At 42.3% G+C, this 26,565-nt stretch overlaps 1 protein-coding gene across 3 annotated transcripts in view; it reads left to right on the top strand.

Annotated features, from left to right (window-relative positions):
• The window catches only part of LOC127527252 (trace amine-associated receptor 13c-like), a 225,775-nt gene that overhangs the window by 178,330 nt on the left and 20,880 nt on the right, over positions 1-26,565 (top strand). Inside the window, exon 1 of one of the 3 annotated variants that reach the window (XM_051925360.1) lies at positions 613-848. The exons of the other annotated variants lie outside the window; for them this stretch is intronic. Within the exon in view, the coding sequence (XP_051781320.1) occupies positions 614-848 (235 nt within the window). The 5' untranslated portion in view covers position 613. Of the gene's footprint in view, positions 1-612; positions 849-26,565 lie in introns of those variants that run through there. 3 annotated transcript variants of the gene reach the window in all.

The raw sequence follows: 26,565 nt of genomic DNA, 5'->3' as shown, positions 1-26,565 counted from the left end.
AAGAACTGAAATGAACAAACAAACATCCTGAGAGAATTTGTGAAGCAGACACAGCAGAGAGACGCCTCATGTGAATTACGTCAGCTGAGAGAATATGGCAGTCGCAGGGCCTCAGTGTATAAACATCTCAGTGTGCAGGCAGGACGGCTCAGTCAGGGGACAGACATGGAGTTTAAACAACTGATGGAGTGTCAGACCACCACTGGGCACAACCTCAGCTCATCTGAACCTGCTGATTTAATGTGCTGCTCGCTGTGATGAGGAAAGAAAGTCAAAGTGACTGAGAACAAAAAAACAAAAACAGCAGACAGAGGAGAAGAAGGAAACTGCAGAGAGCCAGCAGCTAGACCACTGTGGAGCTGTGAGGAGAGACCACCGCAGCCCTGAGCGGCTCCTGACAAACAAATATAATGAAGACATCTGAGATTTGATGAACTCATTAGTGAGTAAGAACTGAAATGAACAAACAAACATCCTGAGAGAATTTGTGAAGCACACACAGCAGAGAGACGCCTCATGTGAATTACGTCAGCAGAGAGAATATGGCAGTCGCAGGGCCTCAGTGTATAAACATCTCAGTGTGCAGGCAGGATGGCTCAGTCAGGGGACACACATGGAGTGGAATGGAATGAAACTTGGCCGTTGTTTTCCTCATAGTAATGCATCTTGTTGTAAACTGATTTATGGAACTGAAGTTTATGGACTTTATTACACTTTCTCGTGTCTTTTGCTTTTCTCGACGGTCTTTGGAAATCTTCTTGTCATCATTTCTATTTCTCATTTTGTTCAGCTGCACACGCCGACTAATCTTCTGATCCTTTCACTTGCAGCGGCCGATTTCTTAGTGGGTTTCTTTGTGATGCCCTTTTCTTTGGTTCAGCTGATTGAAACTTGCTGGTACTTTGGAGTTCTTTATTGTTATTTGTATCAGGCACTTGTAAATTTTCTTAGCATATCTGTGATATATAATGTGGTTTTAATATCCATTGATCGCTACATTGCTGTCTGCCATCCTTTCTTTTACAGCTCAAAAATAACTTTGACTGTCGCAAAGGTCAGCATTGTTGCAGTGTGGCTGTTTGCAGTTTTCATTACAGTCGTATTTTTATATTTTAGTTTTATTGAAACAAAGGAATGTGAAAGCTTGTGCAGTATACACGTATTATGATGAAATAAGCATTTTGTTTACTTATCAATTTTTTTTATCCCTTATTCACTAATGATTGGTTTTTATATCAGAATATTTGTAGTTGCAAGAAGCCATTCAAGAGTCATCAACTGTATGATAGAAAAGAGACAAACTGTGAAGGTGAGTGACAGTAAAATATCAAAACCGTCTGAAAGAAAAGCCGCAAAAACATTAGGAATAGTCGTGGGGGCTTTTATTATCTGCTGGCTGCCTATCAATGAATGCAATATTTGTAATGATAGTAATAACTCAATCACATATATCATCAGGAATTTCTTAGCGATGCTAAGTGAAGTGAACTTTGGAGTTAATCCAATTCTTTACGCTTTTCTATATTCCTGGTTTCATAAAGCACTGAAAATAATCTTCACATTTAAAATATTTAGCCCAACTTCTCCAGTGGTCAATTTACTGTAAAGGGTAAAGAAAACCAAAAACATAATTTTCTGTAATTAGATATTTTAAATAATTTGTACAATATTCCTTTGCTCCATTTTTCATATTGGCAGTGCAATACTTGGATATGTTTCTTAACAATGCAATCATTTCATATTTGCTGTATTGTTTTCAAAGCTGTTTTTGTTTTAATTGTATTCTGTTCATGTAGAGTGTACACTGTTTATGAATATTGCTTATTTCACCACAATTAAATTAATAAATTAAATCCTCCGCATCGAGAGGAGTCAGATGAGGTGGCTCGGGCATGTGATCAGGATGCCTCCTGGACGCCTCCCTGGTGAGGTGTTCCGGGCACGTCTAACCGGGAGGAGGCCCCGGGGAAGACCCAGGACACGCTGGAGGGACTATGTCTCTCGACTGGCCTGGGAACGCCTTGGGATTCTCCCGGAAGAGATAGAAGAAGTGGCCGGGGAGAGGGAAGTCTGGGCATCTCTGCTCAAGCTGCTGCCCCCGCGACCCGACCTCGGATAAGCGGGAGACAATGGATGGATAAATTCATAAAACATCTTATTTGAATGTGTAATAAACAGAACTGAAAATGTAGGAGACTCCTGGAAATTCCTAGAAGCACTTCAGGGTTTCTTGTTGACTTGATGTTTTTTTACATTGTAAAGTAATTATTGTATTTTGCATTATTTTGGGATATAATTATTTATTTCATCATAAATTGTTAAGTAATGTGTAGAATTTTACCTAAAATCTTAAAATATAAAAATCTTTTAACCTGTGCAGTTACAATTTACACCGACTTTCAGATTTCACTACTAAAAACTCCACAGCAGAGCTCAGACGATGGCCGACATTCTGTTCAGCTTTGGTCAGGCGGGTGGGGATTTGTTTAAGAATCAAATCCTATAAGATACTTGTTCCTTTTACTATTTTAGTTTTGTATCCAATTAAACATTTCATTTTAATATTGAAGTTAATGTTTCCTATTCCTGCACTTTAATCTGCACTCCTCCTCAATAAGGCAGCAGATGACAGACGAGTGCAGACGGAGCAGTCGGCCTTCACTCCTCACACTGCTGGCTCACTAAATGACACTGAGGTGACTGTGAGGAACTGAAATGGACGACTGAGAAGGTCAAATGTGGTTTGATGTCCACAATTAAACGTAGGATTTGCTGCTTTAGACTGACATTTCTTAATATTTGTGAAGTCTCATTAGCCGCAGCTGCTCACCTCATAGAGAACACAATTAATACTTCAGAGAACAGCATTGTGCTCAATTCTGTAAAAACAGAGAAACTTAAACCTTTAATAAAATAATTACATTTGGATCTGAATAACATCCAGCCTATGCACACTGTTTAACAATATTTTAAATAATTGTTAAAAAGTCCTTATTTCTTTTTAAAACCACCTTTATTTACCTCACTGCTCTTCTGTCTAGTAATGTTGCTGCAGTAAAGTATTTGTGCACTAAATTAGCACAAAATATTCATGCAGACATTTTTTTTCCTTATTTCATTAACATTGTTCAAGTGTTCTTGTTAACAGTTTTTAATTATTGTCCAACAGTGGATGTAAGATTCTTTGTTATTACATTATCATTATCAGTAAATAATAAAACTATTGTGATTTATTGTTTATTGAAATTTACCAGCACCCCACTCTGGGTGTCCAGTTTAGTCAATAAAACTCAGGCAGGAGCACAGCGTCAGTCAGTCTTCTTTCTTATCTCCGTCTCTCAGGAGGAGCACAAGCACCTTATTAGCGAGTGTTACAAAGGAGAGGCGCCTGTCTCACTCTATTTATATTCTTCATTGATTAGATCACAATTCCAAGGAGTTCATGACATAATCAGAAATCCTCTAACCTGATTGGTTTATCCAGTTGCTAACAGGACGTCAACAAACATCGAGACCTTAGATGGTCACGCGGCCCACTCGGCTGATTGACCGTCCTGTTAACTCAGGAGTCTGTGACTGTTTAGGTGTTTTTACAAGTTCACTCCTCACATGACAGGCACGTCCATGTCGTTCTCAGCCCTTTGGGTGACTTTATGTTTCCTTCTGTTCAGGTGGGTCTGTCAACAGCAAACTTAGCCTGAGCAGAACAACACAGCAAGCAGCGCACTTTAAAGATGACTTTTACTTCTTCTACCAAGACTTGCTTTTTCATTTCTTGCTATAAAGTCACTTAGAATGCCTTTTCTTAATAATTCAAACCTTTATCATAGTGAATATCAAAATAACACCTTCAGCCTTTACGTATAAGGTCAGCAGAATATGAGACTCAGCACAGACCCAGCAAATCATGAAGCTGAGTTCCTTTAAAAAACACATACTAGGAGCCCATTGAACCAGGGTTCAAGTTCAACTCCTACAATATAACAATAAAACACCTCAATAAAACACATCAATAATCCATGAAGACGTAAAGCCAGCGCTGAGAATCCAAAGGCCGCTGAGCGACTGTCTATTCAATGTGTCCATGCAGAGCCTTCACGGCGGCCTTTCCGTTCCAAAGCAGCCTGATAAATGTCTGCAGTTCTCGTGTTCTCCCCGTGGCCTGTGATGGACGAGCACCCAGTGCTTTGGTGGAGGTTTAGGGCTCTGGATTGTCCCTGGATTGTCCCTTTATGGTGCACCTGAGGAGACAAAATGGTCCTCTATGGCGATGTGAACAGTAAGCAGCTGAAATATACTTTATGCAAAAACAAAATGAATAACCACTAAAAAACATGATTTTATTTCTTTATTTTTCACATGAGATATGAGTACACCAGTAAACGTGACCTATAAATTGTGTGTTAAGGTATTATGGTCTACACTGTATAAGACGATTCCTGACGGACTCTCAGCTCCTTTATTTCTGCTCTGCACAGCTGATGCTTTACTTGTTCCACTTTAAGAGTTATTCCCTCATTTCAGACCCCCTTGTGTGTTTATGCATGAGGTATTATGATGTGGTGGTCCGCACTTCTGCCCTTTTGATTTAGTGTTCTTGTTCCAGTCCTTCGCCCGGTCACTGCCGGTGTTGAATCTCCATGTTCTCTCTTTGCAGGTGTGGCTTTTATTCAGCAGGACGGCAGAAGACTTTTGTTATCCCAGAGAGAAATTTGTCTTCAGCAGGAATGTGTGATACATAGGACATTGTTAAATAGCGAGAAGAAAATAATAAAAGAGACCACACATGACAGCCATTGTTGTAATCAGCACACACATCATAAGACTTCTGCAAATCAGAATAACAATTCATGATCAATAATAACGAAGAGCACACAATAATAATTCAGAACTCTGCAGGACTCCTGAAGCTACTAGAATTCAGAAGTGTGACAGCTCTGAGATAAAAGAGGACTTCAGTCTGGGGGTCTTCAAACTTGAGACCCTGAATCAGCATTTTGATGGCCACAAGTGACACTTTGGGAACAGAGGATGGCTTATGTGTGACAAAATTGAATTGGCCTTCTTCACAACTTGTTTGTGATGGTAGTCAGCGAGAGAAGGCTGCTGCAGAACCTGACTTTCACTGCTGTTTTTAATGTTGTTAGTCACACAGTTTTTATTTTTTATACTAAGATTTACAAAACAACACTCATCCTTCCATCTTCTTAAACTGCTTATCCAGAGCAGGGTCATGGAATAGCAGGAGCCATTCCTAGCACGCATTGGGTACAAACCCTCGACAAGACGCCACTCCATCGCAGGGTGAACACACACACAGAGGCCAGTTTACCATTCACAATCCTCTGCTGCACTTCTACATATTTTTCAATGAAAGGTAAAAAGTGTGACATTCTGTCGGTGAAATCTTCCAATATTCACTTGAATGATGTATGTATGTTCCCAAAAAGAAGAAGTCTTTGACTTCAGTCTGTAACAGTTGATGTAAATTTTGGGGGCATACACAGTCATCATGGCACTGCCAGATCTAAACATTAGCATGGCGAATTGCTCATGTACTGAAGTGACTTTAGCTGCAGGTGGAAGTCCCATTTTAGTTATCGTGCCAAGCAGAGTTGTGTTGCAGTGCAGCAGTCTATAGGCCAGTGAAAGTGCTGTGAAGAAGCTGTCTGTTGTGACGGTTCTGACTTTGTCCAGTCTGATAGCAGTCACGGGACATCGTATCTTTCATTACTGTACAGCAAATAGATCTGAGCAGGCGTCAGCCACAGCACTACTCTTGTGAAAAGAATGGAGATAAACGCCATCAACTCAGAGAAGGAGAGGCAAGTTTGTTGTGCCACATAAACATCACTGAGAGAATAAAACTGAATAATAAAAAAAACAAGCCCTAAATTTACACCAGGTGTCACAGACTCAAATCAAATGTATATTTTTATTATATTATAGTAATAATAATAATAGCAGCTCACTACTTCAAACGCAGGGTGCCTGGTCTCGAACCCGGCCCCTTCGGTCTATAAGGCAGCACTCAAGAATACGCATAAACTCCCTGTCAATTGACATTTGAGCTTGAGTTTTTAACTCATTGACATTATATTCTTAAATAAAAGCGTACGTGTTTATTTGATATTTGGACTAAAGTCTTCACACATTATACACTTCACGTCATTATTAGTATAACATGGAAAAAGTTTCTGCTTTAGGTATGTGTTCAGCATTTCTTGCATTTCTCGCATTTCCTTTCATCCTACACTTACCCAGATCTTTGTAGACATGGAACACTCATGAAATACATGGATTCCAAATAACGATATACTGTATTATTTACCTTCTACAACTCCAGGCACCTCACACCGAGATAAACAAGACTTGAGTCTGGGAGAACTTTTTTGCCCGAGTTGAGCTCTGTCAAGGGAGGGGATGGGATAGCAGGCTGCTTGCTGCTTGTGCTGATCGACACATTTACAAAACAAAAGACGCTGATGGAGAGGTGTGAAGGAATTTAAGGTGGGCCTGGATTACGAGTTTTTCCGTAGACTTCAGGAAAGTTAGTGTTAAACTCCGCTTTTATTGCCCTGGAATTAATGAGGAGGTTTGTCGGTTTTGTAGCTCCTGCCTGGAGTTTATACTGTGACAGATTCCTTGGAGGGACCGTGCTCTTATTGTTCCCGTTCCCTTAATAGACATTCCCTTTGAGAGAACTGGGGTAGACAATGTGAGACCCCTGGAACTCTCGGCCTGAGGGATAAGTATATCTTAGTCCTCGTAGATTATGCTACCCATTTCCAGGAGGCTGTTCCTTTGCGCTCAGCCAATTCCAAGTCAATCGCATGGAAATTTGTAGTGGTCTTTGCGTTAATCCACATCCCTAAGGAAGTCCTAATGGACCAAGGGACACCTTTTACTTCAGAAATGTTCAAGGAGATGGCTAAGTTACTGAAAATAAACCATCTGAAGACCTCGGTGTATCACCCACAAACCTATGGCTTAGTGGAGAGGTATAATCAAACTCTTAAATACTTGCTACGCAAGGTGGTCAGCAAGGATTGGAGAATCTGGGACTATTTACTCCCACTTGTATTGTTTGCCTACTGGGAAGTACCACAAGCTTCCATGGGCTTCTCCCCCTTTGAATTATTATACAGACGGCAACCCCAAGACATATTGGACATTCTAAAGGAAGATTGGGAGGAGTTGGCCCTCCCTTTCATAAACATACTTGAATATATTGTACAGTTATGGAATAGATTAGACAAAATCCAACCTGTACTAAAAGAACATATGTCAAAAGCTAAAGCAGCACAGGCTCGCTGTTATGACCAGGGACAAACCTCCGTGAATTTAACCATGGAGATCATGTCATGGCCATCATTCCCACTTCTCACTCCAAATTACTGGCTCATTGGAAAGGCACCTACAAGGTTAAGGAGAGGAAGGAGCTCATCGACTCTGTGGTGAAACGACCAAATTGTCGAACAAGCGAGCGGATATATCACATCCATCTGCTGAAGCTGTGGAAGGAATGAGACCCTGGGCTTCCCTCCGGCCAACACCGCTCACTCTTCACTCAGAAAATCAACCTTAGCTTAGCCCAGATCTGACACCTGCTCAGCAATAGGAGCCCAAGGTAGCAATCCTGTCGATATCGAGTGAAACACCTGGGAGAACCTATCTGGTTGAGCATGACATAGTGACAGAGCCCGGGGTAGTCGTCAGGGAGCGGCACTACCGCCTCCTGGAAGCCAAACACGCCGAAGTTGAGCTTGAGATCCGACAGGTGCTCGACCTAAGGCTGTTCGAAGAGATCCATACCCCAAGGTCCAGTCCGATGATTCTTGTCCCTAAACCGGATAGCTCCTAGAGGTTCTGTAACAACTTCCACTGGCCTAATCAGGTTTCACAATTTGATGCCTATCCGATGCCCCGAGTAGACAATCTCCTTGAGCGGTTAGGAAAGGGACAATACTTGGCCACCCTTGGCATGACAAAGGGATACTGGCAAATTACTTTAACGTTGTCTGCAAAAGTAAAGACCGCGTTTAGCACCCCCTTCGTTTAGCACCCCTAGTGGGCACTGGCAGTACTGTGTCCTTCCTTTTGGCTTGCAGCGTTTGGTGGATAAAGTTCTCCAATCCCACAATGCCTATAGTGCAGTCTACCTGGATGACATAGTCATTTATAGTATTCCGGCATATGAGAAGAATATGTATAGCAGGTCAAAGCAGTGGTCCGAACACTAGCAGAAGCTCGACTCCATATCAGCCCAAACAAATGTTTCTTGGGTTAACCAAAACCAAATATTTGTACTATCTAGTTGGCAGGGGTACTGTCAAACCTCAGTGCTCCAAAATCCATTCCATACTAAACTGGCCCCATCTGAAGGGCAGCCAACATAGAGTACTTCCTGCTTCCCTTGCCGAACCACATCTCCTTCCAAGGTCACTTCTGGCCTCAATTATTGGACCCCACCTCTTCCTCCCTGGCCACTGTAAAAGCCCAACTCCTTTTGTGTTTGGTTGTCCCTGTTTTGGACATGGAACCAAACATTGCTCTGGAGCCATTTGTTGAATTTCTCTTTTGCTGTGCATTGTATGCTGTACAATATAGGAGATGGTTCCCCAAACCTTTTTCTGCCTTTTTGTGTACCTTTACAACAGATACAAGTCACACTTCAACACAGCTAGCAATTTAGTCCTGTTAGATCAACTGCAGGTAGCTGCAGGTTGGAACACAAATCTGAGAGTCTCGTGCAGTGTCTCATGCTAGCAGAAACCTATAAAGCTCTAAAACTAACTGTATACTGGACTCACTGCTGGCTGAGATTCTGTCCTGTAGATTTTTCACAGAGCTCGATTGTGCCGATGAAGTTGCCTGTCCATTATTTGCATTTCCAGGCAGAGATGCCTGTAGTTAAATGAGTGAAATTTATCACATTTGCAGTGTTAAAAAAAAACTCTAATATTGTTCTTTCAAATTCAAGAACAAAGGGAGTTTAAAAGGACTTTCTGTGCAACAATTGATGCAAAATTTGAAAAGTGGTAGCAGATGTGGGGCTGCCAGGAATGGAACAAAATCAAATCCCCAATATCCCCAATAACATGAAATATGTTTATTCTCACACCCAGATTCTTTGTTACGTAGACCCTCACACATGTTCCCCTCCTCTGCTCTGGTTCTCTTATTCTTGCATTCACCTGGCCTGGAAGGAGACACAGTCCACAGACACAATACATTTCACTGGGGACTATGGATTCTGACCTCACCCAAGACTGACTGCTACTGTGTTACACTTCACCTATTAGAAGACATCTCCTCTGTTCTCTGTAAACCCTGATTGCAAGACAGAGCAAATACTAATGCAAGCAACGTGAGCAGGCAATACACTTTTATTCCATCATTAGATATTATGACATTCTTAAATGTTTTTAATATACCAAAAAAAGTGAAAGCAAATAAAAAGGTAATTGAGTGTGTAAATCAGACATACAAGATGGCTATTTGAGGAGTTGTCACAGATGATGCAGTCCAACACACCTGAAGGTGCAAGGCCTTTTATTCTCTTTATGGTTGTGTGGCTGTGTTTGCTCTGCTTCTCTTCTTTTCTGGTTCTTCTATTCAATTCAGCAGATGATAGAATTAATATTTTAACATTAACCTGATGACTTTTTGAAGTTTGTGAGGGCCAAGTTGAACTCCCCTAGACCCTCTCTATCTAATGTGACAAACTGGCTGTGCACAAATGTGGGTCCCCTTGTCATTGTGCTGATTTGAATGCCTGTCACTGCTCAATGCTGATTGGTTGGATGAGCGGGATTAAGCCTTGAAATTCACAGACAGGTGTGTCCAATCATGAGATATAAAGGTATTTAAGGTGGTCAATTGCAAGTTGTCCTTCCTTCCCTTTGACGCTCCTCTGAAGAGTGACAGACAGCATGGGATCCTCAAAGCAACTCTCCAAAGATCTGAAAACAAAGATTGTTGAGTCTCCTGGTTTAGGGGAAGGCTACAAAAAGCCATCTCAGAGGTTTAAACTGTCAGTTTCAACTGCAAGGACTGGAATCAGGAAATGGAAGGCCACAGGCACAGTTACTGTTAAACCCAGAAGGTCTGGCAGGCCAAGAAAAATACAGGATTGTGAGAATGGTGACAGACAACCCACAGATCACCTCCAAAGATCTGCAAGAACATCTCGCTGCAGATGGTGTATCTGTACATCGTTCTACAATTCAGCGCAATTTGCACAAAGAACATCTGTATGGTAGGGTGATGAGAAAGAAGCCCTTTCTGCACTCACGCCACAAACAGAGTCGCTTGTTGTATGCAAATGCTCATTTAGACAAGCCAGATTAATTTTGGAACAAACACTCATCAACGGCTATAGGAGGCGTCTAGAGGCTGTTATATTTGCAAAAGGAGGCTCAACTAAGTATTGATGTCATATCTCTGTTGGGGTGCCCAAATTTATGCACCTGTCTAATTTTGTTATGATGCATATTGCATATTTCCTGTTAATCCAATAAACTTAATGTCACTGCACAAATACTACTGTTTCCATATATTAAATGGAAGCTGCTACATTGAAAGCTCAGCCAATGATAAAAAAATATCCAAAGAATTAAGAGGGGTTCCCAAACCTTTTCATATGACTGTATTTTGATGCCACAGAAGCTGATAGGTTGGCCAATAATAATAATAATAATAATCTTCTTCTTCTTCTTTTGGCTGCTCCCGTTAGGGGTTGCCACAGTGGATCATCTTCTTCCATATCTTTTTGTCTTCTGCATCTTGTTCTGTTACACCCATCACCTGCATGTCCTCTCTCAGCACATCCATAAACCTTCACTTAGGCCTTCCTCTTTTACTCTTCCCTGGCAGCTCTATCCTTAGCATCCTTCTCCCAATATACCCACCACCTCTCCTCTGCACATGTCCAAAACCAACACAATCTCGCCTTTCTGACTTTGTCTCCCAACCATCCAACTTGAGCTGACCCTCTAATGTCCTCATTTCTAATCCTGTCCATCCTCGTCACACCCAATGCACACCCAGCTCTGTCTCCTGCTTTCTGGTCAGTGCCACCGTCTCCAGCCCATATAACATAGCTGGTCTCACTACCGTCCAGTAGACTTTTCCTTTCACTCTTCCTGATACCAGTGTGTCACAAATTGCTCCTGACACTCTTCTCCACCCTGCCTGCACTCTGTTTTTCACCTCTCTTTCACAATCCCAGTTACTCTGAATTGTTGATCCCAAGAATTTAAACTCATCCACCTTTAACAACTCTACTCCCTGCATCCTCACCATTCCACTGACCTTCTTTCCTGTCCTCTCCACCTCTCCAGGATCTCCTCAAATTGCCCTCTACTCTCACTACAGATCACAATGTCATCAGCAAACATCATAGTCCACGGGAACTCCTGTCTAACCTCGTCTGTCAACCTGTCCATCACCATTGTAAATAAGAAAGGGCTCAGAGCCGAACCCTGATGTAATCCCACCTCCATGTTGAATGCATCCGTCACTCCTACTGCAGTTGTCACCACTGTCACACTTTCCTCGTACATATCCTATACAACTCTTACATACTTCTCTGCCACTCCCGACTTCTTCATACAATACCACAATTCCTCTCGAGGCACCCTATCATAGGCTTTCTCTAGGTCCACAAAGATAAAATACAACTCCTTCTGGGCTTCTCTATACTCCATCAACATCCTCAGAGTAAACATCACATCTGTGGTGCTCTTTCCTAGCATGAAACCATACTGCTGCTCACCTCACTTCTTAATCGAACTTCCACTACCCTTTCCCATAACTTCATACTGTGGCTCATCAATTTTATTCCCTGTAGTTACTACAGCTCTGCACATCCCCCTTATTCTTAAAAATTAGCACCAGTACACTTCTTCTCCACTCCTCAGGTATCCTCTCACTTTCCAAGATTCCATTAAACAATCTGGTTAAAAACTCCACTGCCATCTCTCCTAAACACCTGCATGCTTCCACAGGTATATCATCTGGACCAACAGTAATAATAGACTGAATTTAGTGTCGCTCCAGTAAAATATCTTAGAAATAGACATTGTAGAATAAATAAATACAACAGCCAGTCGCACAAACTTTTGGAGAACCGTCCCGTATAATGTACAGAGGACAGGTCAAAATAATATCACAAAATAGGGATCAACCAAACAATTGACAAAAAATCAGTGCAAACATACAGTAGGGGTATTTATACAGAACTAAATATGGCTACAGGAAATTAAGAAAGGGAAGTGACATCATGGCCTCGACTCGTATGTGATGTCATTAAGGAGGGACGGAAGGGCAAGTCAGCCATTTTGGCTCTGCGGTACGGACGTTTACTTCTCGTCTTTGTTTCTGGAGGAAAAGAGAGAAAGAGAGACTAGTACCCTTCTGTAGCCCTTCATCTCAAGATCTTTTACTCACCTGCAGGTCTGTTGACTGCCTCCAAAACGCATGTGCATGACATGACCCCTTCCTTAGCCCAGATCTGCTGGGCCGGGCAATCTACACCGAGAAGTCGTGAACGCAAGAGAGGGCATCAGCGTTGGCCTGTAAAGTACCTTGATGGTAAACAACGGTGAACCAATAGGGTTGAAGGTCCAAAAACCACCTGGTAACATGGGGGTTGGACTCCCGATGCACCGCCATCCACTGCAAGGCGGCATGGTTCCTAACCAGGGTAAACTCCCGTCCCAATAGATAGTACCTCAAGTGGGTCACCACCCATTTAATCGCCAAGGCTTCGCGTTCCACTGCTGCATACCTCCTCTCGCGGTCCAACAGTTTCCAACTCACAGGGTGTTCAACTTTGGCACACTGTGGCTTCACGGAATCCCCGCCCACCAGGTAGCCCAAATATCTGACTTCCCTCAACCCAAAATAACATTTTCTTGGGTTGATGCAAAGTCCGGCTTGCACTAGTGTCGAGAGCATCGCCTAGGTAGGAGGCACTGTAGGCTTAGTGGGGCCGTAACAAGGTATACACCAGATACTGGAAAGTCGCTGGCACCCCGTGCAAGCTAAATGGGAGTACCGTATACTGCCAGTGCCTGCTAGGGTTGCTAAAGGCGTTTTTTTCTCTGACGGAGGCCGTTAAGGGAATTTGCCAGTACTCCTTTGTCATGTCAAGAATAGTTAAATATTGTGCGTTACCGAGCCTCTCCAATAAATCATCCACTCGAGGCATCGGATAGGCATCAAATTTGGAGACCTGATTGAGTCACCAGAGGTCATAGCAAAACCTCCAGGAACTCGTCAGGTTTTGGAATAGAATAATCCGACTGGACAATGGACTGTGACTCAGCTCAATCATGCCCATCTCAAGCATTCTTCTGATTTCCAGCTCTACTTCTGCCTGTTTCACCTTGGGAAGCCTATAGGGTCTCTCTCGGACAACCACACCTGGGTCTGTGATAATGTCGTGTTCAACCAGGGCAGTGCGACCGGGCTGCTCATTAATTATCCCTGTCATGGACAAGATTGCTGTTTCCAGCTTTTGCCTTTGTTTCCAAGTTATGTCAGATCCAAAGATAAGGTTTGGATGGTCTGAGAAAAAGGAGCAGGGCTGGATGGAGAAAGGGTTTACGTCCCTGTCCTTCCACGGTTTCTGCAAATTTATGTGGTACACCCACTTGCTCGGCCGACGATTGGGCTGCCCCACTTCATAGGGCCCTTGCAAATGAGCCAGTAATTTGGAATGTGACGAAGGGATGAGCACAATAACGCAATCGCCAGGTGGAATTCCCAGAGGTTCGTGTTCCTATTGTAATACCGCAACCTGCTCTGTTTGAGCACGCTCTAAATGTTCTTTGAGTACCGGTCTGATTTTAGACAATCTATCGCGTAACTGTGCAATATACTCCAATATATCAGAGGAGGGAAGGACCTCTTCCTCCCAGCCTTCTTTTAGCATGTCCAGGAGACCCCGTGGCTGCCTTCTGTACAGCAACTCAAAGGGAGAGAACCTTAGAGGTCTGTGGGACTTCCTGATAGACGAACAGGACAAGGGGGAGTAACTGATCCCAGTTTCTTCCATCCTCGCTAATTACCTTGCGTAACAACTGTTTCAGGGTCTGATTAAATCGTTCTACCAGCCGGTCCATTTTGGGGATGATAGACCGATGTCTTCAGCCGCTTAATTTTAAGTAACTTGGCGACTCTCCTGAATGTCTCCGAGGTGAAGGGAGTCCCTTGGTCCGTTAAGACCTCCTTGGGGATTCCAACCCTAGCGAATAACCCTATAAGTTCCCGTGCGACATTCTTTGATGTTGCTGAATGCAAGGGGACAGCCTCTGGATACCAGGTGGCATAGTCCACGATGACGAGAATGTATTTATGGCCACTAGCAGATGGTTCAAGGGGTCCCACAAGATCGACTCCGATCCTTTTGAAGGGTATGTCAATCAGGGGCAGGGGAATAAGAGGAGCACGGTCCCTGCGGGGAATCTGACGCAGCTGACACACCTGGTAGGAAGTGCAGAAGTGGCAGACCTCCGCGTTTATCCCCAGCCAGTAGAAGCGAAGCTTAATTCGCTCAAGGGATTTGTAGCGGTCAGGGGCCGCTAAGATTCACACCGTCAAAGATGATGGTGATTTATTTATTTTAATTGAAGAGATCCCAGGAACGTCCCCAGCCTTGGATCGACCCACACACACTCACAACAGAGACAATAAAGCACACTGGGAAAGGCAAACAATTACAAATATAATGACCTGAAATAATTAATGAAAACAGTAATACCACCCCTGACCCCTTCGGCGATATTACATATAAACACAAACACCACACAGCAAAGTCCATATATACCAAACAGGATGAAGATGAAATGTGACCAAGTTAAGTCCAGCGATCTGTATGTTGAAATGGAGAAGGAAAAATACTGTCCTACCAGTAGTTACTGATGATGTTGATGGTTGATTCAGGAGCGCTCCAATCTTCCGGAAAACCAAATAATCCAACACAGTTCTCAGTGCACAGGTAGACAGACAATCCAGACTCCCAACAAACGAATACAGTCCAGGACAAAAAGATTAGAGAACCAATAACAGCAGGCAGAGACGACAGATAACCGCAACACACACCGCACCAAAACAAAACAAACTTTTTTTTTCCTCTTTGCCCTCTGCCCTCCTTTTAACTGCCTGAGGCTACCTTTCACCCCAGCAGCCCCAGCAGGGACTGCTGGGAGATGCAGTTCTTAAGTAGCACTGCTACAGATTTTTCAGCTCCCAAGTGGGCTCCTAGTAGATGGGAATGAGTTAATTCACATACCTGCCACCGGTACGCACGCAGAATCAGCAATAATGCTCTTACTTCACTGCTCGTGCTCGTACAAGTGATCGTTCTCGATGACGAAGTAGGGCGCGTCATAGAGCCGTCTACCGTAACAACACGAGGCAGATTTATAGAAATGGGTATCCCTGTGTATGCATCTTAGACTGGTCTTGAGCTGGAGCCACTGTTGCGGTAGAACAAAAGGGTGAGCAACAATGGAGATGTTACTCCCCGAGTCAAACTTCAAAGTTGCTCAGTGACCATTTATCAATATGACACCTGTATGAGGGAAAGACAAAGGGTTTGTCAGGGCACAGTACCTTTCTCCTCTGCAGTGGGAGAAGTCCATCGGCTTGATCAGGCGCAACTGAAACATATATCCAATCCCCCACATTTGAAACAGCGCGGGGCATGGGGGTGTGGAGGACCTGTATGCCTTTTCCTTTCTCCGAAGAAGCTGTCGTTACGGCCCTGCCTTTGTCCAGCTGTATGCCTTTTTACTCCGCAAGCTTTATGACCACAGACTCGGAAAGTCTTTTTCCTGGGTCATAACTCAAAACACAGTTCTTAACAAAACGTTGCCAGATGTCAGAAATTACAGCAAATCTGTCGTTTTTCACATGTTCTGCATGGGTGTCTTTGTTGTCAAAGCACAAATGCCACATGATAGTCTGATAGCGGTCACAGGACATCATATCATTGATTGCCGGCACAGCAAATAGTTCTGAGAAGGCATCAGCCATGACACCAACTTTGGTCATTGCATCAATTCAGAGAGGGAGAGGCAAGTTCGTTGTACCACATGAATGTCACTGACAGAGTAAAACTGAATAATAAAAAAAAACAAGCAGGGAGTGTTTGGCTCCTCCCTAGTATAGGACTAGCGTTATGGTTGGGAGAAGGGGAAGGGTAGCACCCAGGTGAAAGGTGGGTTGGGTTCAGGTTGAAACCTGCTTCAGCCCATCGGAATTCAAGGGGCAGTCAGCTGCGGTACAGGGAAACAATTCAGGCTAGGGATGCATCTGGTAAAGGGGCCGAGCCACAACATCTGATACCCCACTTGGACCCCCTTCCACTCCATCATCAGGGTCAAAAACATCCCTGAAGGGTCAGGCTAAGGTTAGGGAAACCATGTGGATTAGGCCCCATTCTGAGGAGTGAGTTGTTTTGGGGGTTGGGTTGGGCACTCTGTGCACCTCACACCTGCACCAACAGGGGCAAAAATAGTTCCAAAAAGTGGAGGGTCATAGGGTTATGAGAACCTTGGGAGTCAGGTCCCAGCTGAGGAATGGAAACTGTAGGGGGCAGAGCCGTGATGGTGTGGGATGGCTTCCTGTTGTATTGGGAGCCCTTTGAACCTGTGACCTTTGTTAGTCATAACCAAGATAAGCAAATGAGAACACAAACGTGCAGCAAGGGGTAGGTACATAAAGTGTTAAGTGCTTTTATTTCAATTCATCAAATCAACAGCCAAAGAAATGGGGTCTGAGGTGAAGTGCAGCAAAATATTCTTCAATAAATAAACAAATAATCCATAAAAACTACTGAGAATGTGTGGAGGTTAACACCAAGTCAATAGATACTCCAATAAAACAAGGTCAAAATAAAACCCAGAGACAGGCCTTTTCCTGCTAAAAACACGAGTCCTGATACTTCTGTCTAAAATCTGACATCTCCTCCACTTATCCTGTTCAGACCGTGCAGTAAGAGGAGACGCTCGCCGACAGGTGCAGTCAACCTTTCTGTCCAGACTCGTGTGCCCATTGCCAGGCCTACTGCAACCGTGGGGTGCCACACCAAGTCGCACACATCTCCTGTCACTAATCCCTCGGCATCTGCTGAGACCCCGCATATCGGGCCTCTACTACTCCTTGGCGATCACTAAAATAGGATCCCCCCTTTTTCAGCCCCAGGCTCTTCATCCTGACCACCTGCCTCCATTCTGCTCTTTCATGGCCTTCCTTGATCCTGCCTCTCTTTCCTTCTTCCTTCATTAACCTCCATTGTCTCCTGTGCCTCTTTTCCATTTCTATTCTTTTTCCTTATGCTCTCTGTCTGCTGTGGAAGTTCCTCTTATAGTGCCTTGCCTAATTCAGTGTGGGTGTGAGACACTGCTCCCTCCAAGTTACGAATGAGCCACCTGACTCAGGCTCACATTCACATATTAATGTGTGCTCAGCCAGGCACCCCAACCACCCCTGGAGCGGAGTGCGCTCCCGATTGGAGCCTGCACTTCACGGGTCATAGACTATTTATTTAAAGCTTGCACAATGGCACAGACCATTTATCACAAATGCCCAGCACTCTGTGACCCTTACTCCCGGCCATCCTGCCTCCCCTCACCATGGGGGCTAGACACCCGGCAAGGGTAGGGTTGCATTGTGGGGAAGATGTCCTGTACTTCGACACCCCATTTACACAAATTGCACCTGGGCATCATGGGGAAGCCCATCCAAAGTGTTACAGTGTGTTGCAGGCACTTAAACATTTTGGTGCTCTACTCTGTCTATGACCTTCTGCTCGAGGGGGAGACTTAGAAACTTTTCAAGTCTTGAGTCCTGTTCCCCTAAGGTCTTGGGCACTTATAGACAAAAAATATCATTCTGGTACCCTTTGAAATTCCAGAACATGATAATCTGGTGCCCAACCTGAACTTACTATATGTGGAGCCCCGGGGCTGGACACATATGTCAAAAATAACTGACATTTAAAAAAATATTTCAACAAATTTAAATAAAACTTAAGCAACAAACCATTCAGAAAATCAATCTCTACATACTCCAAAACCCAATAGAGGAGAGCAGAATAAAACTGACATTCTCAGCTCATCATAACACACCGACGTCCAGCATCTTCTGGAAATCTGAGCTTTGAGAGAAGGACAGTGCAGGTGAGCCATGGCTGTGCATGGAGCATCTGCAGCTTATACAACAGGCTGGGAAGAGAAAATATTACAGACGGCATTTCAGATAAACTTGTGTTCAAATGTGGCACAGTGAGATATAAAGGATGAGTACAACTGAGTCAGGGTGGGCAACGATGATGAAGGAAAAAAAAGAGTGTAGCAAAGTGAAAAGGAATGAAGAAGCGGCGACACATCGTGTGCACACTTGATATTTAGCAGCACTGGCAGGGGTCTTATTCATGACCAACTGTCATAGTGGACTCGAAAATGAGGATCGGAAAGTCACCAAAATGTGGATACCACAGCAGTGCTGCATGATGGGGTTTACTGTGAACTCCTGAACTCTGTCAGCATGGAGGACTGTGAGGTTTGGTGCAGTTTCTCTAAGTACAGCGACACTGTCGTAGACCCCCTTTATCACTCTTTGTAGATGGTAACGGAGACAAGAACAACAACTTTGTTTAAGAAATCGACAACATTCTTTATTTTATACAGTGAGCTTCGATAAGTGAACACAACAGAGTGACTTTATGACTTACATTCACAGCATTACACACACAGTATATTTAACAAATGTCAGTCAGCTCTGAGTGACATTCACAGACCACCGGCCTCCTGTACACGAGGGGTTAGCCAGTGCGCTGGGCTATCAGGTTTAAATAAATGTGACATAAATTGTCATTTCACAGAAAACCAAGTGTCATAAATTTGTGAAGTGACCAGCAGAATGGAGTCGAAATAATCCATCAAGAATATCATTTGAACAATCAAACACAGGGAGAAACAAGATACTCCTCGGGAATAAGTGCTTTACAGAGAGTTTAGATTTTAAATATTTACTATATTACATTTATTTTTTAAAGGTGTGTATGAGTGGACATGGGCCACCAAAAACAGAGATGAAGGAACGGAAAATCCACAAATATAACAGCAAACTGAATTCACGTTTACAGATATCTTCATCTTCAAATACATCTGGCTGACCATGGAGTACACTTGTCTGCTGTCACACAGGCTGCTCGCCGCTCACTCACTGACATTCCTCTTTGCGTCTCACAGTTTACTGTTTTATTCATCTATGCATTGTCTGAGACTTAAGAATAGAAGTAAAACAATGACAAACAAATTTAAATAATGAAAACTGCTATATTTGAAAAGTATTTTTGGTAAACTGACCTGCATATTTTTCGACATACTGTATTGTATGCCTGGCTGGAATGACTTTTGTCACAACGTCGCACGTCGAAGGACCTGCACTCAGAGTGTCATCACCATGTCTGGGAGGATTTGAGGTTTTCTCTGTTTCAACACCTTTAGGTTTTGTCCCCCACATCACTTTAGTGGACAGTGGCAGTGACAGTGGGTGAGCACATAAGTGACTCTTGGACTGGTCGACAGTGACATCCCATCTTTGAGGAGCTCCTGCCCTGACGCCACACCAACAACCAAAACTGGTATGCAGGAGTCGTTAAGAAAATGGATGACACTTCTAGAATTTGAAGAAGCTGCTCAGTGCTGATTATTAATACACAGAATGCAAAATATACAACATAAATAAATGTAAATTGTCAGCACTGAGTATTAGTGTGCACTGTCATCAAGTTTTAAGACTTACAATAAATTAATCACTGAAGACGCAGGTCTAAATATTTTAAAACTTGAGATTATTTTAAGGGCTTTTCTGAACCAGGGATAAAAAAAAGCATAAAGAATTGGATTAACTCCAAAGCTCACCTCACTGATCAGAACTAAGAGGTCCCTTATTTCGACGAAGAGAATTGAATAATCATAGACAGAAAAATCAAACAAAGTGAGAGGTAACCAGCAGATCATAAAGACACCCACCACCAGTCCGAGGGTCTTTGCTGCTTTTGTTTCAGATGCTTTAGGTGTGTTTGAATTGCTGCTTTCCACTGACTGCGTCTTTTCAATCAAACATTTAATGGCTTTAGAATGTGTTTTGGCAACTATAAATATTCTTGTATAAGAACATATCATTACTGAATATGGGATAATAAAAATAAATATTAAAAAAACATAAGGTCCAAAGTCGTATCCATTAACTAAACATGTTTGTTCACATCCCTCTGTTTCTACATAACCAAAATATAGAAAAGTGAATGTAAATACAAATGAATACAACCACATCACTACAATACTGACCTTTGTGACATTCAGAGTTATTTCTGAGCTGTAAAAGAATGGATTACAAACAGCAATGTAGCGATCAATGGATATTAATGCCATATGAGTAACAATGGCCACATCAAACAAATTAGCAAGTGTCTGATAGACGTAACAGTAAATCGCCCCAAAGTACCAGCAGAATTCTATCTGAAAAATGAAAGAAAAGGGCAACACAAACAAACCCACCAAGAAATCGGCCACTGCAAGTGAAAGGAGCAGAAAATTAGTCGGCGTGTGAAGCTGCAAGAAATGAGAAATAGAAATGATGACCAGAAGATTCCCACAGATAGTGACTGGGATCAAAATAATCCAGAAAATACAAAGACCTACATAGACTTCTGTTTCATAAATTAATTTGTGGCAAGATGCATTATTATTAGGAAAACAGTAATCAATCTTTGGCTCCTTAAATTCCATTTTTATTTCCCTCAGCAATGCCACGTTTACCCACAAACATGCTAAGACTGTTGTGTCTGACCACAGGCATCTGCAGGTGATATTTATACAGTCTCTAAAGGGCTTACAGCAGCCTCTCTGCCATCTCATTACTGTCAAACGTTGTTTTTCATTCCTAATGAGCCCCAGGGGACTCATTAATCCTCATTGTGTGTTTTTAAACAGATAATTGGCTACCACAACAAGCACAGACAGTCTGCAGTGCGGCCCAAGATGCTGTTATTTGTGATCTTCAGCACTGCTGTTAATTTTTACATTCTGAACTGTAATGCCCAGTGAAAGGCCTGCTGAGTTTTTTATATTCAGTAAATATTTGTTACATATTGGCATCTTTATGCTGCCTCGACTTTAATAATTTATTATGTATGGCCCACAGCTCAAGTCTAATAAAAGTGACAGGACACAGCAGGTGTGATGATAAGCGTCCATTGCCTGTCTGTGAACTGAAGTCATTTTACAGTCTGTGCCCAGCCGAATTCAAACATGGGGCAGCGTTTCAAGGCCAACACTCAGCCAGCTCTCTTAACATGAACTCCATTTCTGTGTACGTCTCCCAGTGAGCTGAGAGCAGCCATTGACCGCTGGCAGCTCCTGTGGATGTGCTCAGACACACACGATTTTCAAAGGCCTTGTCCAGACTCAGACATGTGAGCTTCTCCATCGTCTGCTTTCTTTTCTAAGCTTTTGTTTCTGTCAGGCACTTTATCGACCATTAATAAATTAACATTGAAATCATTAAAGAAATCTTGAAATCACTTGAAGGTTTCCTTAAATCTTTATAGGAAGTCACTAATTATTTTAAGGTCTGTTTAAATGATTTAGAGATATTTTTAATTAAATTACAAATATCTATTAATGAATTACAGACATATTTCAACCAGTTCTTCTTTTTTTAATCATATCTTTAAAGAACTAACAGATATGTTTAAACAAATCACAACTGTCTTTTTACAAATTCCTCTTTATTTAAATAAAGATAGGTGAAGGCTCTACTCCATAACTGAAAAGGTGCTATTTAAGTATTTTTTGCATCTGAAGTATGCGATTAACTGTTGTGTGTTTGTTGATTATGTCAATTGTATTTACAGATTCACCAAAACCGGAGTCAAATTCTTTGTATGTTGCATACTTGTTTCATATTCTGATTCTTATTAAAAATCAATTTTGGGTGACAGATATATCATTTATTTGTTTACATGACAAACAGCATTCACAGTCATCAGTTCACAGAGTTTTCATCCACAAATCATCAGGTTACCCATCAGCCCCTCTTGCTGACAAATAAATGCCGTCTGATAATATATCATACTGACAGAAAGAAGACACTCGGCATTTCTTGTAATGACAAAGTATAGCCAGTGTACTTTACATCAGTCCACACAGCACACTGCTGGAGCAGATCACCTTTACAAAGGTCTGAATTCAAAGCTTAGGTCACAGCAAGACAAAAGCCTCACTTAATCCCTTGGACATAACGCCTCAAATGTAACCAGAAGCCAGAGATCATTCAGCAGGAATGGAACAATGGATTAATGACCTGACGATTAAGCTACTACGAGGTGTCCTGACTAAAGGGAAGGCTTAAGCAGACTGTCGAGGCAGATGACCATCCACTAACCACTCCATAGCAGCAAAGCCACATAGGACAAGTCCACCTGTTTCAGATCTGTCATTCAGACTGCTGCTGTAACTGCTGGCAGACACAACGTCAATGTCAGTAACAGGACAGTACAGGCTACATGCAATTGTCTTTAGAGTAAGGCAACATTTCACAGGCCTTCTGCTCACACCTTCATGACATTTGACTCTACAGCTGGACGGTGTCAGGCTACACACACAGCTGCTGCATTCCCTACTTTCCTGATGAATTCTGGGGCACAGCTGATACCTTCACCTTCTCTTCATGTTGTGAGATTGCTGATCTCTTTTGAGACCATCTCTAATACAGAAGAATAACACACAGAAGAGTGACTACAGTGTCTGTAGAGGGCTGCTTGTCAGTCACCCAGGTAACCACAGGTTCGCAGTGCAACAGAAACAATAGTAAGCTGACCGATGATGCGCGCAAAGCGCCTGTCGACCAATCGGTCAGCTGCTGACCTGGTCCTGAGCCTGCCATTTGCTGTGTTTGTGTATAGTAGATCCCGCTACAATAAATGACCTTGCTGTTCCTGTTTTGAGTTGAATAAAGCTGGTTTTGCTAAAGAACTTAGCCTCATCTTTAAGGTGCAAGACAGTGACTCATGCGTCACATGGTACCAGGAGTGGGGTCTTGCACCAATGGACCTGCAAAAGGCACATAACATCCCAATACAGCAAAATGAGGCTCATGCGGGTGCTCCTGTCTTCTTACTGCCCAGGGATGTGGTAGTGAAAATGGCTCCCTCGGAAGACCCAGAGTGTATCCTAGTCTGCTTCGAGTGCACGGCAACATTGATGCACTGGGACAGGGGAGCCTGGTCAATTATCATGGCCCTGTTCTTAAACAGGGAGGCCCTACAGGTCATGCAAAACCTCCCTCCTGAATGGCTCAATGGTTATGACTTCCAGAAGCAACAGATCCTCCTCTGTACGGCTATCGGTGGTCAAGGGGTTCCAGTTTTGTCTGTCAAACATTGAGACAGACTGCCCTATATGAGGATAGATCCAGGACTTAGTGGATCTGATTCAAAGCAGCACCTGCAGGGAGACTTTCAAGTGCATTGTGGAGAAGCCCACTATTGATGCAGTCCTGTCGAGGATAGACAATATAATACAATAAAATTTATTTTTGTATAGCCCAAAATCACACAAGGAAGTCTGTAATAGGCCTTAACAGGGCCTGCCTTTTGACAGCCCCCCACCATTGACTCTCTAAGAAGATAAGGAAAAACTCCCCCCCAAAAAAAACCCTAGTAGGAAAAAAATGGAAGAAACCTTGGGAAAGGCAGTTAAAAAGAGACCCCTTTCCAGGTAATTTGAGTGTGCAGTGAATGTCAAAAAAGGGGGGCAATATAATATATCGAACAGAACACAAGTAATTCTCAATACAATATAACAGTACAATAAAAATAATCTATTACAAGTACAGAGCAGAATTAAACACTAGATGATATCACATAATATGATTTGGATTTGCTTAGAGACCTGGAGACCTCGGCCATCAAGCTGCCTGTCCCTATTGGCCATTCAACAGCTGAGTTGGTGCTGGGCCAGCCAATCCAATGTATATAAAGGTAAAGAATTATTATCATTATTAAGGACCTCTCTACCTGATGATTCCTGAGATCAGAGATGACTTTTTCTTGGCCATGCAAAACAACTTGGCAGTGGGGCAAGAAACAGAATAGGTGGGGGTTAGTAACAAATTATAATTATCATGTTACTTATGTTTTAGTGCTAATGACTAACAACAGAGATGCAGTCAGTACAGTTAATCAGCAGCTCTAGTCGGGGTGTGCTAAACTGAAGTAGTGAGTCTTCAGCCGGGATTTAAAAGCTGAGACCGAAGGGGCATCTCTTATAGTAGCAGGCAGACCACTCCACAGTTTAGGGGCCCTGTAACTAAAAGCTCGACCTCCCACTGTTATTTTATTAATCCTTGGACTCATAAGCAGACCAGCATCTTGAGATCTTAATGTGCTCTCAGGTTTGTAAGTCATGATAAGTTCAGACAAGTAAGACAGACCTTGGCCATTTAATGCTTTATATGTTAAAAGGAGGATTTTGAAATCTGCCCTAAACTTTACCGGGAGCCAGTGTAAGGATTTAAGAACTAGAGTTATGTGTTTGTATTTTCTTGTTTTTGTAATAATTCTTGCAGCAGCATTTTGATTAACTGGAGGCTGTATAAAGAACAGTTTGAACATCCAGTGAACACCGCATTGCAGTAGTCAATCCTACTAGAGATAAATGCATGAATTAATTGATCAGAATCCTATTTATTTAGAAAGCGCCTTAACTTCCTAACATTTTTAAGATGGAAGAAACCTGATTTGGACAACTTTGTAATATGCGCTTTAAATGACATGCTAGAGTCAAAGATAACTTCTAGATTGCAGGTTGATTCAGTGAAATTAATGGGGATTCCAACTGAGTTAAATGATGTCAATTTTTTTTTATTTTAATTTTATTGAATTTTTAAAAATCAACACTCCATACACATAAATCGAGTTTTAAAAAAGGTTCAAAACAAATCAACCCCCATTCCTGAAAAAGAGAGCTAGGCCAGCAGAGATTAATGGAGTAAAAGACGGGAGGGAACCTGCTTCCTCAATTTAAATGCTTATTCTAAAATGTTACTGATTAGATCCTGACAGGTTTTGAAAAAGTTTTGCACAGATCCTCTAAGTGAGAATTTGATTTTTTCCATTTTCAAATAATATAAAACATCAGTTACCCACTGACTTAAACAGGAGAGTTAGGATTCTTCCAGTTGAGCAAGATAAGTCTGCGTGCCAATAGTGTAGTAAAGGCAATTCCAGTTTGTTTGTCCTTCTCCACTTTAAGCCCCTCTGTGAGCCCACCAAACACAGCTGTTAATGGGTTAGGAGGGATTGTGACACCAAGGCTGTCTGAAAGGCATTTAAAGATTTTGGTCCAAAGTGATGTTAATTGGGTGCAGGCCCAAAACATCTGACCCTGTGAGGCTGGAGCTTGATTGCAGCGTTCGCAGGATGGATCTTGCCCTGGAAACATTTTGGACAATTTTAAATGAGAGATGTGCTTGATATATAATTTGAAGTTGAATAATTCTATGCTTTGCGCATATGGAGGATGAGTTAAGAAAAATAATCTAATAATAAAAATAATCTCTATTTAAGAAAAATAATCTCGACCCCTCTGCTCTTGAAAATATTAGACCCATCTCTAACCTGCCTTTCTTAAGTAAAATTCTAGAGAAGGCAGTCATTATGCAGTTAAATGATCACCTCAATAAACCTACTATTCTTGATAAATTTCTGTCAGGATTTAGAACAAATCACAGCACAGAAACTGCACTTGTTAAAGTAGTAAATGATTTGCGAGTAAATGCAGACAGAGGCCATTTATCTGTTCTCATCCTCTTAGATCTGAGTGCTGCATTTGACACCATTGATCATAATATTCTTAGAAATCGCCTTAGTCAATGGGTGGGCATCTCTGGAAGCATCTTAAATTGGTTTGAATCCTACCTGGCAGGGAGAAAATTCTTTGTTAGTTGTGGTAATTACAACTCAAAGACACATGATATCCTATATGGTGTTCCACAAGGTTCTATCCTGGATCCGCTGCTCTTTTTGATGTACATGCTTCCATTATGCCAGATTATCTCAGGGCACAACGTGAGCTACCACAGCTATGCTTATGACATGCAACTGTATTTATCAATAGCACCTGATGACCCCGACTCTCTTGATTCACTAACACAATGTCTAACTTGTGTTTCTGAATGGATGAGTAGTACTAGGGTGTTGTACCGTGTCAGCCATTATGAATGTAGAGAAAAGCCAAGCACAATGACACCTTTTATTGGCTAACTAAAAAGATTACAATATGCAAGCTTTCGAGGCAACTCAGGCCCCTTCTTCAGGCAAGATGTAATACAGAAACTGGAGTTCCCTGTGTTTATATGCACACTCTAGGACAAGAAACAACATTGGTAAATCTTTAAATGAGAAATTTTAAATGTAAAAAATTAATAGATTCATTCAGGCTAGGGTTAATTTAACAAGAGAGAAAAGAACACTGTATT

This window comes from Erpetoichthys calabaricus, chromosome 3 (genome assembly GCF_900747795.2).
Source record: "Erpetoichthys calabaricus chromosome 3, fErpCal1.3, whole genome shotgun sequence".
NCBI lineage: Eukaryota > Metazoa > Chordata > Cladistia > Polypteriformes > Polypteridae > Erpetoichthys > Erpetoichthys calabaricus.
This window is presented reverse-complemented; position numbering and strand designations above follow the sequence as displayed.